Source organism: Myxine glutinosa, chromosome 14, assembly GCF_964187855.1.
Source record: "Myxine glutinosa chromosome 14, kmMyxGlut1.1, whole genome shotgun sequence".
NCBI classification, from domain to species: Eukaryota; Metazoa; Chordata; class Myxini; order Myxiniformes; family Myxinidae; genus Myxine; species Myxine glutinosa.
In genome coordinates, this window is record NC_136274.1 from 15,673,228 (window position 1) to 15,690,413 (window position 17,186).

Here is a 17,186-nt window from a genome sequence, read left to right on the forward strand (position 1 = left end):
GGCTCGAGGGTGTGGCCTATATAACCCGTCCCGCAACGCCCCGACGAGAGGTGGTGAGAGGGATGCGTCGGATACAGCAGCTTGAACGATCGGAGCTTGGAGCACAGCAGCTTGAACGATCGAAGCTTGGAGCACAGCAGTTTGAACGCCGCAGCATTGAGCTTTAACGGCGGCTGCTCACGTCGCGCACACACCGACCGGACCCGCATCCTTCCCGCCCGGAGATCCCACCTCATCCGTCCAGCCATCCACCTCCTGCCATTCGTTCCTGCCATTCGTTCCTGCCATTCGTTCCTGCCTTCATCCATCGTGTGAGTCTGCCCGTTTGTCCGTCCTTCATGTTGTCTTGTTATTAAGCAAGTCTGTTAAGTTAATATTTGCACTGTGTCTCCTTGCTTCTTTCTGTCCAGTTATTTTCTTATCCTTCTTTCTCCTTGGTTCTTTTGATGATTTGTATATAATTAGTAATAAATCCTGTTATTCCCTACTTTGTCTTCTTCTTCTTCATGCTCGTTTGGTCGCTTTAGTGATTTCCCCATTGAAAACCTGTGGCACGATTTGGCCAACGTACAAGAATCGGGTCTAGTTACTTGTTAATAGTTCGTGCCGCGGTTGCTAAACCGCTCGGCAATTAACATCTGTCCGCGGTCGCGAACGGGGTTGCGCCCCTGCCTCTTCGGAGGGAGCTGTGCAGCGTCAGGACTCACGTCGGTCAGTCACGAACAAGGGGACTAATCCCCCCTTCTTAAGGGGAAGAAGGCCGACGTCGAGATCCGTAACAATATATATATGTATATATCCTCTTTTCCTGTTTGTTGATGCCTAATTGTTGACCCGCAACTCCACTGTGAAATTAATGTTGCTCGCTGTCGTAGGAAAAAACGTCAAAATAATAAATAACGAATGAAAAAAAAAAAAAAAAAAACATTTTGAAATAAAATAAAATGTTTAGCTTTCACAGCCAAACTCTTCCAAAAGTAAATGAAGAGAACATGTTTTGTCCAAACTTGGGTGACCCTTTAACCACGTGGTTTGTGGTGATTCATGTGGAAATGGAGACACTCATGGTGAAAGGAAGTCTATTGAACCCTGTGGGAAAGAACTGATTGCCTGGCTCAAAGCTGAACCCTCAGTGATCTGCACAGCAAACACCAATCTTACATTTCAAATTTGCTGTTCATACAATACATGTCGAAAATAGGAAGCCTCTTTGTTCAGATTGTAACAAAAATATACAGTAACAATCCAATCATTATGAACAATCCTCATTATTTGCAATCATTTCCTGGCATGTCCAGGCAATGCGGTTTCAAAAATGAGCCAGCGATTGTCAAACCGAAAATATATATTATCAGTATACAGACAGATGGAAACAAACAGCACTCAGTGAGCAAAGCACAATAGGGAGGGCCTGGGGTCAGAAGTGAGACTGGGGGAAAATGGGGCTACATGATGAAATTCAGTGTTATGTTGATGAAGGGCAGTCAGACGAGAAGGGTTGAATTATAAAGCCGTTCCAAACCAGGCTATAGCTGTTCCTTTGTTGCTGGTTCTCGTGACACGTGCTTCCTGTGCCGAGCAAGTACGTCAGCACTAACAAGGGTCAGTTTGAAATAGCTCAGGCCAGAAAGCTCAAGGTTACATCACGTCGAGACCGTTGCTGATTGGCTGCAGAGATATCACAACAGATATGTGGATGAAGCATTGTGCATCATGATAAGATCGAACACTTCCTCGAGCAAGAGCAACTTGAGAGATTTTTTTGCCGTGACTGTGATGCAAGAGCATTGAACAGGCCTTAATCGAGTACAGCCAGATATTTCCTCGCATCCAATTGGCAAACCAAAACAAAGAAGAGAAAATCAGGGGCGGATCCAGGGGGGCTCACCCAGCATCTGCATCCTCCTAAAGTCCGCTCTTCCCATAAAAAGCGATCGATTTTCCCCCATATGTTTTCTTTTTTGTTTTTTTTGTTGACAAGATCGAGGCTCGTGAAAGAGCTAACATTAATCACACAAAAAGTCAAACCGACACGTAAACATATTGTTGCGGATCTCAAGGTCGTCGACGTACTGAGGGGGGATTAAGACCTGCTCCCCCACGAGCTTCGAGTCCACGAGGCCGCTACTCACTCTACACTCGTGGGGAGAGGATTGCTGAGCAATTCCAGCCGCCAAACCCGCAGCTGGCCATGGAAGGGTTTCCAGTCACAACCCGAGTACCTTCGATACACACGCCGCCACGAGGAAGGGGGCAGGACCTCACATGAGTCACGCTGGTCTTTAACGCTGAGCGGTTTGCGTGTCGCATGTCGCGTAACTCGTGCCGCCAAGAGAGAGCGGGGGCAGAGAGTACGTTCAGAGTCCTGGGCTAGAGAGAGCGGAAGCAGAGAGCGATCGTCCTGACAGAGCGCACGCGTTCGGGGGTCCGGGGCCGGGTCTTATATCCCCCGGAGTCCCACCAGAATGTTCCAAAGGCCTCCACTGGCCGCAGGGAGTCACGTGTCGTGATAGCCCCTCATCAGTCACTCCCCTTAGTTCTCATTGGCCACTTGCTGCTGGCCACTCCCCTTTAGCTCCTCCCTCGGGCCTGCTCGACTTGCCCTAGGCCCACCACATGGCATTCCAGGCTCCAATGAGGCCTACCCTTACTTTACCTGCCTCAACGCATACTAACACTGGGAAGGAGACTATACTTCACATTTAATAAGAAATAACTAACTAAGCGAGGCTACATGTTGTGGTGCAACTAACTAAAGGGGGGTTGCCTTTATTTACAAAACCACAACAATATAATAAGGGGAGCAGTAGACAAGATGGGGAGAGAAGGGGAAGCACACAAACACAACTTTTGAGAGCAGGGACATCAAGAGATCTGTGGGAGGGAGAGGGCTTGGGGGGGGGAGAGGTATAAAACACATGGACACTGCAAGGACTTCCAGGAAAGAAGTTGGAATTTCAAAAAAGTGGATTTGGGGTGAATTAGCGGGGGTAGAAAAGATCAAGATTTTGGTTGGGGGAAGACAAGAGTTGGTGGTGATGAGGTGTGTATAACCTTATTATGTAATTTTATATATGTTTACATATTGTTGCGGATATGGGATTTGCATCCATCCATATCCGCTTGTAAATATTCCCCTATTTCCTCAATACTTCCCAACTATCCCCAATCCCCCATTCCCTAGTCCCATTTTCTGTAAACAACACTCTGTAGACCCGACCTCCCCCTATTTCCCCCATTAAATGTCGTGCCCAGGTTCACCGCATCTCATGTAAGACAACTATAGGACATCTTGCTAGTTATTCTTAGTCTATGTCAGTTAAGGACTCGTTTCCATTAATTCTGACCCTTCGTTGCACCAGAATGTGATTGTATGGCACCGTTAGGAAGTTTAGGACCTCCCAATACCTCCCCGCAGCTCTTCCTCACAGTTCAACAACAACAACAACAACCACAACAACAACAACCACAACAACGAGCGCAGGGAGTGCGCGTCTTCACTCCGGCTTGGTTGGTAGGGGTGTTGGGAAGGCACCAGGCCTTCCCAACGAGCCGCCATCGAACATGTGCTCGACGGGGTTACCAAATAGGGGCTCCCTGTCAGCTCCTCGTCAAGGGCGGAGCCCGGTAACCCCCGCACCCAATGGAAGCGGCGGACTGGCCCAGTGGGGCGGAACCAACCAGCCGAGGGCGTGTCACTCCCCGCTGAGCATGCGCAGGGAGAGGGAGGTGACGTCAGATGCACGCGGAGCTTGGAGAAAGAAAGACGTCCCCTTCGAGCACTGTGACACCTCCCCGCATCTTCTGGACCGTGCTTTATCCTGTCCCCGAGCCAAGGTGCACCTTGTGCCATCGAACTACCTGTCCCTTCCTGCCATCAATCCCTGTGTAAGTCTGCTTTGTTCCGTTTGTCTGTGGTCTGTCTGGGATAAGATAAGACGGTAATTAAGTGCCCATCTCTTCTGTGTCTTTACCTCACTGCCTTGTAATCTACCCCTTTTCTCCACCACTGTAATTATACCCTCCTCCGGATGTCTTGAGAACTGTACCCCTTGCGTCGTTTCCTCTTTCCCAGTCGTCGTGTCCTTTCTACCATTGATTTGGCATAGCGCGATTTGGCCAACGTCTGGGTGAATCGGGGAAGAATCGGGGAAACTGTTAGGTCGCGGCAATACCACCGCTCGGTAAATAACATCTTTAACCGCGTCCGTAACAATAGTATGTTTATTATGTTTATTATGTTATGTTTATTTATGTTATATATTATTATATGTTATTATGTTATATATTATTATGTTTATTATATTTACATATTTTTACATATGTAATTGAGGCGTATATAACCGAGGATGTTGTCTCGGAATGTGGGATCACCCGATATTCCTCAGACCACAGCTGATGTTGACTGCAGCGATCAAGATGGAACTGATTTGTACCATTCAGAAATCGTTCCCATGGTGGATATTTCATGATTAACTGATTCCCGGAAACATCGATATTTCATCGGAGATGCTTCTTTTGGACGAAACATCCATGAACCAAGAAGGGGAATGGCATTGCAAATACCACATAATCCAGAGACCCTGTCATTCTGTTTGAATTCAGCGCTCACTCTGTGTTCGAGACTCAAGAACATCCTTTATGACCTTGGGAAATTCTCCAGATTGTACAATTGGCATCAAATGTGATGGGAGAAGAAAGTTTTGTTGTCAGTTGTTCACATAATTTGAGACGATGAAGGCAAATGTTCCGCTGATGGCAAAACCGTAATCCTGATCGAAGGTCACTTCCATGTCAAACCTTGTTCAATACGTCAGAAACATTGATTTGTTTTGATCATTCTGTTATTTATTTAAGCCTGGTGTTGGCTTAGCGGTTTGGGTGCCGGCTTGGGATCCTAGGATCCTGGGATCGAATCCCGGTCGATCGCTGAATTAACGCCAGGGGGGTTGACTCAACCTGTCATCCTTCCGAGGTCGGCAAATTGAGTACCAGTTCACTGGTAATTCCCTGTGTGTCGCAAGAGGCGACCAACAGGGTTGGCGGCAGGAAGGGCATCCGGCTGTAAAACTGCTTCAAAAAGGGGACCACGGTGCCCGAAAAAGGCCAACCTCTGCTCTGAGGGGAAAAATGGCCTCCAAAGTTGGTTCTGAATGTGTCATTTATTTAGTTATATGCAATGCAATGTCTGATTTTCATTCAATGGGATATTTATGATGAGACAATAATTTAAATAAATGTTGTTTTGATCCCCTCCGAACCTAAAATCATGGATCCACTCCTTAAAAATAAATTGGCCTTTTCGTCCCGTCTCTGTCATAGACTTCTGTAGAAATTTTATGTATGATGGCAAAGTGCACTTCAGAGAGATTGTATGCGTGTATTACATCAAAACAAATAGGGGAGACATCACCAAGCGGTGATCCGATTTAAACAGCCGCCATTTTCCAAAATGGCACATTCAGCAGGAGCAAAATGAGCCAGTGTACTTAGGAAGTCAATTTTGTTGTCAAATGATTTGTTTTGGGGGACGAAAAGTGGAAAGAAAATGTTTCTAAGACAGTCAGTTAATGGAATTTGAAAATGCACGATGGCAGATCGACTGTTAGCAATATGGGTGAAACATCCCTGCTACGGTTATAATTGGACAGAGCAAGTACCCGTTTGTATACCAACCTGATACCTTCATTGGTACCAGAAGCAATGCAAATGCAAGCAGAATTCTATTTAAATTAGTTACTAATGATGAATGATCAACGTTAGTTACAATTGTTCATAAGTGTTTCATTCATGTGTGATTTAGAGAGTGTGTGATCATTCACCTCGATCCACATAACAGAGATTATGAAAGATGTTTTACTTTTTTTTGTACACAACATCGAGGCTCGTGTAAGAGCTAACATTAATCACAAAAAAAAACAAATTGACACATAAAAACATATGATAAAGGGAGCGGGAGACAAGATGGGGAGAGAGAGGGAAGTACACAAGCACAATATTTGAGAGCAGGGACATCGGGAGATCTGTGGGAGGGGGAGGGCTTGGGGGAGGAGGCATGTGAATGGGGGGTGGGGGCGGTGGGAGAGGTATAAAACACATTGACACTGCTAGGACTTCCAGGAAAGAGATCGGTATTTCAAAAAAGTGGATCTGGGGTGAATTAACAGGGGTAGAAAAGATCAAGGTTTTGGATGGGGGAAGACAAGAGTTGGTGGTGAACAGCTGTTTTAAAGACCTGGAGGGAGGAGTGGGATTGAAGAGAGTGATGGAGTTTGTTCCAGAGGCGGGAGAAAAGAGGAATGAAAGAGTGAAGGTGAGCAGAGAGTGTTGATTTTGGCAGTTTAACCATAAGACGGTTGCTGGCAGATCTTGTGCGACCTGTAGGAATATTTGGGGGACAGAGCCCAGAGAGAGCTGGGGGAGCAAGGCCGGAGAGGAGTCGGTAGAAGACAGAAAGACCACCAACCTGCCTGCGGTGAGTGAGTGAAAGGCCCTTGGAGTTAGCTTCATCGCGGGAGATTCCAATGATTCTGAACGCTTTGGTTTCAACAGCGTGAAGACGAGCTAGGTGTGAGGCAGGAGCACCGGCCCAGAGGGGAGAACAGTATTCCATTGAGCTGCGGATGAAAGCCTTGTATGTGGTGAGGAGCTCAGGTGTGCCAAGGAAGGACTTCGCACGACGGAGGATGCCCAGTCGGCGACTGGCCTTGGAGGCCAGATTTGAAATGTGGTTTTCCCAGGAAAGATCATGGCAAATTGTGAGACCCAAAAGCTTGAGTGACAGAACTTCTTGGAGAGGATTGTTCAGAAAGTGGATGGTAGGGTTGTCCAGTCGGTCTTTTCAGAGAGACCTAGTGAGAGTGTGAGATTTGTCAGGATTGAAAGACATGTTCCACTTGTTTGACCTGTCTGATTTTGTCCAGGTCTGCAGAGAGTTATCAACTTCAGATGAGAGATATCCATTGACAAAAATCCACCACTTGAAAATCAATTTGCTAATTTTTTTTTTAATCAATTTTTCCCACTTGGGAAAAATCTATTCTGAGAGCTTTGACATGAGAAATATCCTGTTATTCCAAACTAAATTTGGAATCTTTCTATAATGGGACAAACGTGGATGTCACTATAATTCCGAAATTGATATTTAGCCGTTCTTGGGCAAACAGAGGTTCCAAACCCAGTTCTACCTCTGGTTCCCACCACAATACTGGCCTTAAGTGGGCACTGAAGGCTAGCAGAAGAGCACGTCCTTCAGCCTTACTCCGGTGCACGTACTCCGGCTCAAGCTCCGATTTACTGCGATGGGGTACTCCAGGCAGAGAACCCGTGAGTTAGGTGTAAATAATTAAAAGAAAGCACTGTATAATCTTCCACTATTAATTGATTTTGTCTGTGACCTTGTGACCTTTTGTGACCTTATTTCATGTCAAATCACATGTTTGTTTTGTTTCCTGTTCCAGTCCTGCAATTTCCCACCAAAAACATTATAATATACACCTGTGGAATTGAAATTATTCGGGTTTCGGCAACACATGTTCCCATAACCCTAATTTTCAGACAGGGGTATATTTAAAACAAGGGGTCACCGTACAAACTGGCCTCCGGTTCGGAATAAACCCACATTCCAAGACTTCCACCAGAGATAAGTAATCCTAATGCCATGAGCGAAAGGAATATGGTCATGAAAAGTGCACAGACTTTTGAATTAAGGGAGAAGCGGAGCACTTTTAGGGCTTTGACCCATCATGTATCAGAGATTATATGCATGTGAGCAACGGAATTTCATCAGTTTGAGGACATGTTTGAAAAGATGTGGAACAACTGCACCTGATCTGCGGTTCACAAGAAAATTGACTTGATTTTGACAGACACATTGAAAAGTCGCTTGATTTATGCGAGACGAGCAAGAGTACCTGGCGATTCCCGGCGTCAATTTGTCTTTTTTCCAGTTTTTTTTTTGGTAGGTGGCTAAAACACCAGCCGACACCTGCTTAGGAATTTTATTTATTTATTTAATATTATAATAACACACACACACACACACACACACGCGCAAGGCTTTCCTATAGCATAGATAGTCAAGCTGCTGAAAAAGGAAGTGATAACGATAGTGATCCTTCAACAATTTATCACTGTTCCTGTCATCTTCACAAAACAAGGAGAGACCACAAGCAGGTGTAAGTTCATTCTCCATGAACAAGGCCCAAGTATTGGGCATCAAAACAATTTTCAATGGCAGTGTGATTGATGACAATGTCATGACCGAGGACTCACAAGTGTCAGAATACACAATGGCACCCTGTGAAGAACTAACTCGTGTTTCTAAGAATAAGCAAATTTACCTCTCATTCCAAATGTTCACGAAGCAGTGGTGTCAGGTAAAATTATTGCAGTGCTGGAGAAGGTCACAGATATATGTGATGCTTCTCATGTAATATTTATTTGTTTTTGTTGATCAAAACCTGTGAGTAAAAGGTCAACTACGACCCCTATCTGCCCGTTTGTTTGGTATGTCTGTGAGCAGGATATCTAAAAAAAGTGGTCGATGACCACCTAACTTGACTGGGAAGCAAGGCACAGATTGAGTCTCACCCCAGCAATTGCTGCACAACCTGTTAGCAACAAGTGCAGCCTGCCACGCTGACACATTGTCTCTGCCCTGCTCCTCGACAATTAGGAAATTTGACTAAGGAAGCACCCTAACCCTATGACATGACACTGACGTATAATTTATGTGCAGTGTGTGTGTGTGTGTGTGTGTGTGTGTTTTATGTTAATGTGCATGAAATATATATATTTTCCAGGGAGGCGGAAAGACGGTGGTGTACTGAGGGTGTCTGGCGCCCAGGAGCAAAACAATTTTTCACCCCCACCCCTCCACTCCCCAACCCCACTCGCCATAGACAGAGGGAAACTAGAATCTTTATATTAAATTTTCAATTAAATGACCATTGACCACTCCACTTAATGCAGTATGCCAAAACAAAGACGAAAGGAACACCAAATGTCAGTTCAAATATTTACTCAATTCAGGGCTGGAGTGGATAATCCAGGAAGATATTACTTTGCAAACATATTACTGAATGTATGCCGAATTTATCTTCTCCATGTCTGCCAGGTCTACTGGCATGTACTGGCATATCCATGTCCGCAGTTTCCCCGATTGTGACCGTCAGTTTGATCGTAGTGGGGAAGCGTGCATGCTCCTGTGACCCGGAGAGCTACAATGGTGGGAGCTTTTCTCTTGGCAGGTATTACCTGGCCAGGTAGGTCAATACGTCGGAGCCAGACTGAGATGAGTTACATCTCTTTGGGAGTAGGAATGGGGTTTTTTTTCCATGCCTGGCCCAGTCACTCCCACTTTCACAGTGATCCTGTGAAGAGGTTTTTCCTCGTTTCGGGACTAGGTGAATGGCACTAGCCAGTATTCTTTGTGCATTGTCTTCTTCTTTGTTACAGATATTTTATGGCAATGTTCCGCTGGCCATTCTAACTTGGCTCCTCCTGTACGAGTATTTGGATGCATGACTCAGCTTGGCATCTCTGCTCACCCATACACTACAGCTGATCCAAAGTGCAGAACAAAAGGCTAAATAGTTTTATCCCTCGTGCTGCATCGCTTTGAAATTCACTACCTGTAACGTGCTTCCCATTATCCTATGATCTACACAGCTTTAAGAGGAATGTAAATTCCTCCGTCCTACATCTTTGACGTTTCATCCCATTTTGCCAGACTTTTTATAGTTCTATGTCAATGTCTATGTCTATATCTGTGTGTTTTGGATGTGTTCTACTTGTTTTTCTTTATTTTATTATGTTTTGTTTGATCTTTGCAAAATCTTCCTGCAGCCTCTCATCTCGAGTGGCCATATGTCTTATTTGGGGCAATTTCCATAAAAACTTTTTTATTATACATATGTACACACAAACACCTAATGCAGAGCAACTTTTCTGGCTTTAACTGCTGCAAAGTAATCAATGACGTGGTCAAAGTTGAGCTTTTCTCGCATATCCCTTTCTCCACTGAGGGACAGATCACTGGTGATCTTGTCCCATTGACGTCCTCAGGTATGTGAGGATCAGCTTTCATTTACTGAATGAACGTTCGCAGCTTGCAATTGACACAGGGGTGGTAATAAGGATTTGTAAAGCTACATGCAAATTTGGGAACACGTCCTCACCGTAGGACACGATGAATGAAAGCAGCTCCAAATGAGACTTTGGTGGACTGTCACAACGGGTTTCTAGAACAAACCTACAGTCGCAGATGTGTGTGTGGAGTTCGGCTCCATACCATCCAATTCGGTGTGTTAGAAATTACCTAGAGTTGTGCAGCTTTGTCTGGGAGGGAGAGCAGCTGAGTTCTTGTTCTCTCGTATATTTCTGATGTCAAGTAGAAAGCCAAACCTTTCATGGAGTTCTTGCAGTCGAGTGAATTGCTGAATCATTTCCTGCTGGAGCCGGTCCAGAACACTTCTCATGACTCTCACGATCTCATCCATTGCTGAGAGACCTCCATCTAGTGCCAGTTATCCAGCCATTCTTCTCCTTATTATTATTCTCTGTACCTGCACTCCCCCATAACCTCGCATCATTATTTGCTTTGGTTCATGTACTTTTGGCACAAATCATCTCAAATTTTGGAGGTGTTAACTCGAAGGACTTCAGTGTCGTTAGATGCCTCTTGGAAGTTCATTTTAGAATCTTGTTGTCATTTTTTGTACATGATTTATTTGCACCAGGATGTCATGCCAGAAAGGAAAAGTTTAATAAAGTTGATAGTGAGGACACTGAGCAGCAACTTTTCTGCATCCCTTCCTCCCCCCAGTTTCTGACGTTTCATTCTTATCCTCAGACACTCCAACAGCTTTACCATGTCAGAGGCCATCATGAATGGCTTTAACAGCCTCTACTCGAGGATTCCAGCGGGTTTCAGACTCCCGCTTAACTGTGATGGGTATCGCTTCTTCCATTTTTCCCCATCGGAAAGTAAACGTGAAAAAAAACTTATCAACTCAATATTTGCAAAGAATGTCACTACAAATGCTTCACAACTGGTGGAGTGAGCTCCAACCAGGTTCAAACTGTGATTGTCACAGTTGACGAACGGTGCCCGGGGATTTATGTCCAAGATCCTCTTCAGTACCACCGGATATACAGCCAGACATTACAGCTGCATTGCCATAGCACTGAGACCGCTGATAATCAAATGGCAGTTTGTCAGAGTTGAGCTTATTGATGATCAGCTTATCGATGGTGGCTGCATTTCTTAAATGGCTTTCTTTAATGGACACATTCTTGTTGATGAAATCTACATCAACAAGCCTGATAACCTCAGACATTTGTTCCTAGTGTCCTGCATCAGAAGTTGAGTCAAGCAAGATTCTGGAGTACTTATTCCTTTTGATGGCACGCAAAGGTGAATCCCTAACCCCAGAGGCAAGAAGTTTGATAAACTCATTCTGTGTTTGAGGGGATAAGTAGGAAACTCATTTATGATTCTGTTGGGCATATGTGAGGTGCTTTTGCAGCACAGGGTCGAACTCAGCTAAGAGTTTGAGAAGAGATAAGTTCCGAAAGATCTTCTCCCCATCAGCTGCAAGGTTCTCCTTATGGCCACGCAATCCAAATTCTACGAAGCCAAGAACTTAATGCAGTTCAGCACTCGTTGTAGAACCTTTCACCATCGATCCCATACCAATCAAGAATGGCACTCGGTAGAGCACATACCTCTGCCAGGCTGAACAGTTTACGTTTTTGTATCCCACCGATTGGCCGGATCTGCATCTGGACCTGAACCAAAATCGAATTGGCTTGTTATCGTCACCTAACTAAGTCATCCACTAAATTTTGTCATAATCCGTCCATAACTTGAAATAGCGTGCTATATATTGTTTTTATCTCTATCACTCAATGGTGAAGAATCACTTTAAAAATTCTCAGATCCGCATTTGGATCTTCACCAAAATCTAATCAATTCGTTCTCGTCACACACCCAATCTGTCCACCAATTTTTGTCTGAATCTGTCCATAACTTTTTGAGAGATCCTGCTCACAGATGGACAGACAAACACACAGAGCAGGTAAATAAACATTCCAATAGCAAGATGAAAAAACGATCACATATGTTGAAAACTGTGTGTTTAACTAGAGCTTCCAGGGAAGCAGAACTCAACTGAACTGACTGGACAACTTTACAGACGACAGACGACAGACGACGACAGAGGGTTCAGTATGTGATGAACTCAACTGGATGGTAGTCCAGTTGAGTTAACAAGTGTAATAAGACTACAGCACCCATCTTGTGTCTGAGAGCTGCAACTCGTATTAAGCTCGTACATCATTTAACACGCTGTACGCTCAGTATATTTAACTTGTTAAAGCAAAGTATGAACAAATGGCTCTCCTGTTCCTTGTAATAGATGCGTCTGATGTTTGTAGCTTTGAAGTTGCATGATATATTACACAATGTCACTTGTTATTTGCTGAGCAAGAAACCTGTTCAGTGGTTGAATGGTCGTGTCTCTTTGAATTTGCTTGCATTTATGCTACGTCTCAATACATTACTGCAAAACAACTTGAGTGGCTTTGCACATCTTTTGAACCAGAGAGAACACACACACACACACACACACACACACACACACACACACACACACACACACACACACACACACACACACACACACACACACACACACACACACACACACACACACACACACACCGAAGGTTGTGAACAACTCTCGGACTCATGATGAAAAACACACAATCAATGTCATTTCCCGAACGTTGACAGTACTTTGTGACATTTAAATACAGATATATTGAGAAGCTGTGTACTTACCCACATACGTCCCACATCATTGAGCTCTTTCTTGTACCGAACGGAGTCTTGTAAGACCTGAAGGTAAAACAAAACCCGGATGTCAGATGCACGATTGAAACAAAAGAAAGAAAACTCGGGTTAATCTAAGTTTAAATTTCAATTCACTATGACGAAGGTTTATGGAGGAGCTTCCAAACTTTCATGAAAAGAACGCGATAAAAGATAAGGTGAATTCAAAGCTTTATCATGAGCTTCACCATCTGCATTTGGGAGGAAGAAAAATAAATAAAGGCTCTTGATAGTGCAGGTTTCGAGTAAAAATAATAAAATAAAGGCACTTCATAGTGCAGGTTTCGAGTAAAAATAATAAAATAAAGGCACTTGCTAGTACAGGTTTCTAGTACAATAAAGAAATAAATTAAGGCTCTTGATAGTTCAGATTTCGAGAAAAACAAGACCAAAAGTCTAACAGCGGCGTAGCCGGGCTTGTAAAATATTATAAACCACAAACACACATGATTAGCTTTTTAAACAGTCGCTAATGCTGTTCATAACATTAAAGAAAGAAATTTGGAGGAATCGCGACATCCATGAGGGAAGTTTTACTTATAGAACTGAGGGAAGATCTACTGTAATCTATATACCTCACAAGGGTTGGAGGTGTGCTCATTTACCAAGCAGCTAGCTAGCGCTTGCCAAGCCAGCTGTTCCTTAAGGGTTTTGAATGGAGTGCTTGCTCGAATGCTTTAACGACTTGGCGATTTCTCCACAAGAAACTTAGTAAAAGAACACACACCCAATGTTCTTGAGACCCGACCATGGAGTGACTGTAATCTATATACCAAATCTATATACACGGGAGTTGTTTGGGAACATTCCCAAAGAGGATTGACCTTTCCTGGCGCTCTCGAAGTGAGCGGGTGTTTACGCCATCATGACAGCATATACATAATGACGTAGCATGACGACCGGACACAAACTTCCGCTACTTTAATATATATGATATATATTTTACCTCCAGTAACGTTGCAGTCACTACAAAGGGATTAGTGTTACAATTAGGTTTACTATAATAATAACGTTACGTTATTATTACAAAAATTATATTATTTTAAACCGAGGTGAATTCCTTACCTCCGCTTTTACACCGCTTCACCCATTGACTTTCCATTGACGACATTGTGAATAAATTGCTAGGGTTATATTTACTATATTATTATTATTACGAAAATGATACTACTGAAACGATACCACTGCATTAAGAAACCTGGGTTTAATTTGTCCGAAGCGGACGGTGAGTCATAACGCCCAAGGCCTATACGTACCGTATTGTTGGAAGAGCCGACCGATTCTTTCGATTTTTTTTTTTGATTTTTTTTGTATACAAGATCAAGGCTCGTGAAAGAGCTAACATTAATCACACAAAAAGTCAAACCGACACATAAAACACAAAATAAGAGGAGCGGTAGACAAGATGGGGAGAGAGGGGGAAGGACACAAACACAACATTTGAGAGCAGGGACATCGAGAGAACTGTGGGAGGGGGAGGGCTTGGGGAAGGTGGGAGAGGCATAACACATATGGACACTGCAAGGAATTCCACGAAAGAAGTTGGAATTTCAAAAACGTGTATCTTGGGTGAATTAGCGGGGGTAGAAAAGATCAAGGATTTGGATGGGGGAAGATAAGAGATGGTGGTGAACAGCTGTTTTAAAGACCTGGAGGGAGGGGTGGGAAAGAAGGGAGTGGGGGAGTTTGTTCCAGAGGCGGAAGAAAAGGGGAATGAAAGAGTGAAGGTGAGCAGGGAGCCTAGATTTTGGCAGTTTAACCATAAGAGGGTTGCTGGCAGATCTTGTGCGACCTGTAGGAATATTTGGGGGACAGAGCACAAGGAGAGCTGGGGGAGCAAGGCCGGAGAGGAGTCGGTAGAAGACAGAAAGACCACCAACCTTTTTTGAAATACCAACTTCTGTCCTGGAAGTCCTTGGTGTCCTTGTGTTTTATACTTCTCCCACCCCCCACCCCCCCTTCCCACACCTCCTCCCCCCAAGCCCTCTCCCTCCCTGCTCTCAAATGTTGTGTTTGTGTGCTTCCCCTTCTCTCCCCATCTTGTCTTCCGCTCCCTCTTTTTATATATTTTGTTTGTCTGGTTGATTTGTTTGTGAAGTAAATGTTAGCTCTTTCAGGAGCCTCGATTCAGTATATATATTTAAAAAAAAAAAAAAAACCTGCCTGCGGTGAGTGAGTGAAAGGCCCTCGGAGATAGCTTCATCGCAAGAGATTTCAATGATTCTGAAAGCTTTGGTTTCAACAGCGTGAAGCCGAGCTAGGTGTCATTTGATGGTCATTTTAACAATCGGTTTGTTTGTGTTTCACACTGAATGAAAAACGTAAAGGTAGCGCATGGAGATTGTGATATATGACAGGTTCGACGATATGTTCGGCATGAACACCATATAAATCAAAATGGCGGTGCGTGGAGAGTCAGCTGCAGCACCGCCGTAATGACATCAGACGTAATCACATCACCCTGCCATGTGACCAGATTATCAGCTCTGATTAGTATACGTTTGAGAGGAAATACATACATACATACATACAGACGGACAAACACTGTTCTAGATGGCTCTGCTAATGGGCTATGCCGTAAAAAAAATAAAAAAATAAAGGCACTTGATAGTACAGGTTTCTCGTAAAACATAAAAAAAATAAAGGCACTTGATAGTACAGGTTTCTCGTAAAAAATAAAATAAAAATAAAGGCACTTGATAGTACGGGTTTCTAGTAAATATATAAAGGCACTTGATAGTACAGGTTTCTAGTAAATAAATAAAGGCACTTGATAGTACCGGTTTCTAGTAAATATATAAAGGCACTTGATAGTACCGGTTTCTAGCAAAAAATAAAAAAAATAAAGGCACTTGATAGTACAGGTTTCTCGTAAAAAATAAAAATAAAGGCACTTGATAGTACAGGTTTCTCGCAAAACATAAAAAAAATAAAGGCACTTGATAGTACAGGTTTCTCGTAAAAAATAAAATAAAAATAAAGGCACTTGATAGTACGGGTTTCTAGTAAATATATAAAGGCACTTGATAGTACAGGTTTCTAGTAAATAAATAAAGGCACTTGATAGTACCGGTTTCTAGTAAATATATAAAGGCACTTGATAGTACCGGTTTCTAGCAAAAAATAAAAAAAATAAAGGCACTTGATAGTACAGGTTTCTCGTAAAAAATAAAAATAAAGGCACTTGATAGTACATGTTTCTAGCAAAAAAATAAAAAAAATAAAGGCACTTGATAGTACAGGTTTCTCGTAAAAAATAAAAATAAAGGCACTTGATAGTACAGGTTTCTCGTAAAAAATAAAATAAAAATAAAGGCACTTGATAGTACGGGTTTCTAGTAAATATATAAAGGCACTTGATAGTACAGGTTTCTAGTAAATAAATAAAGGCACTTGATAGTGCAGGTTCCTAGTAAATAAATAAAGGCACTTGATAGTACCGGTTTCTAGTAAATATATAAAGGCACTTGATAGTACAGGTTCCTAGTAAATAAATAAAGGCACTTGATAGTACATGTTTCTAGTAAATAAATAAAGGCACTTGACAGTGCAGGTTCCTAGTAAATAAATACAGGCACTTGATAGCACAGGTTTCTCGTAAATAAATAAAGGCACTTGATAGTAGTACAGGTTCCTAGCAAATAAATAAATAAAGGCACTTGATAGTACAGGTTTCCAGTAAAAAATAAAATAAAAATAAAGGCACTTGATAGTACAGGTTTCTAGTCTCTATATATAGAGGAGTGTCTGTGTGTGTGTGTGTGTGTGTGTGTGTGTGTCTGTCTGGATGTCCGCTTATAACTCAAGAACTACACATCGGAGAAAAGTTTTAGACACAGATTCGGAATCAGCATAAAATTCCGGTGGTTATAGGCGACGTTTTATTTTAATATCAATGGTTTAAAAAAACCGCGCCAGCTGCAATTCCATGGTGTAGTTTGTGGCGCCGCTAGACGTTCGGGATGTATTGCAATGGTTTGTCGGGTTTGGCTGTGGGTCCAGAATAGCTCCCATTTCCTTAGTTCTTCCACTTTTATTTTGATTCTTCTGTTACAACGCCTTCCTTATCTACCTTATATACCCCTGACGAGGCCTCCACATAATTTCATGCGGCAGAATTTCGTGCATTTTGAGTGAAATAAGTGAGACGATGTTGTAGGAGGAAGAAGAGGCGCGGTCACTGTGGAGGCCTCGATCGTGAGTGGAAATGGCGGGAATTGCGTTTGTATTGCAAAGTAAAGGATCTGCATTCATTTCTGAACTTGCATTGGTGGATTGTTATACATCT

The 17,186-nt window shown here is 43.1% G+C and overlaps 1 protein-coding gene across 4 annotated transcripts in view; it reads right to left on the reverse strand.

Moving 5' to 3' along the window:
• The window catches only part of LOC137439215 (huntingtin-interacting protein 1), a 425,088-nt gene that overhangs the window by 307,715 nt on the left and 100,187 nt on the right, over positions 1-17,186 (reverse strand). For all 4 annotated transcript variants that reach the window (XM_078768130.1, XM_078768129.1, XM_078768132.1 and 1 more), the window contains exon 4: positions 12,848-12,904. In XM_078768130.1, the coding sequence (XP_078624256.1) occupies positions 12,848-12,904 (57 nt within the window). The remainder of the gene's footprint in view (positions 1-12,847; positions 12,905-17,186) is intronic.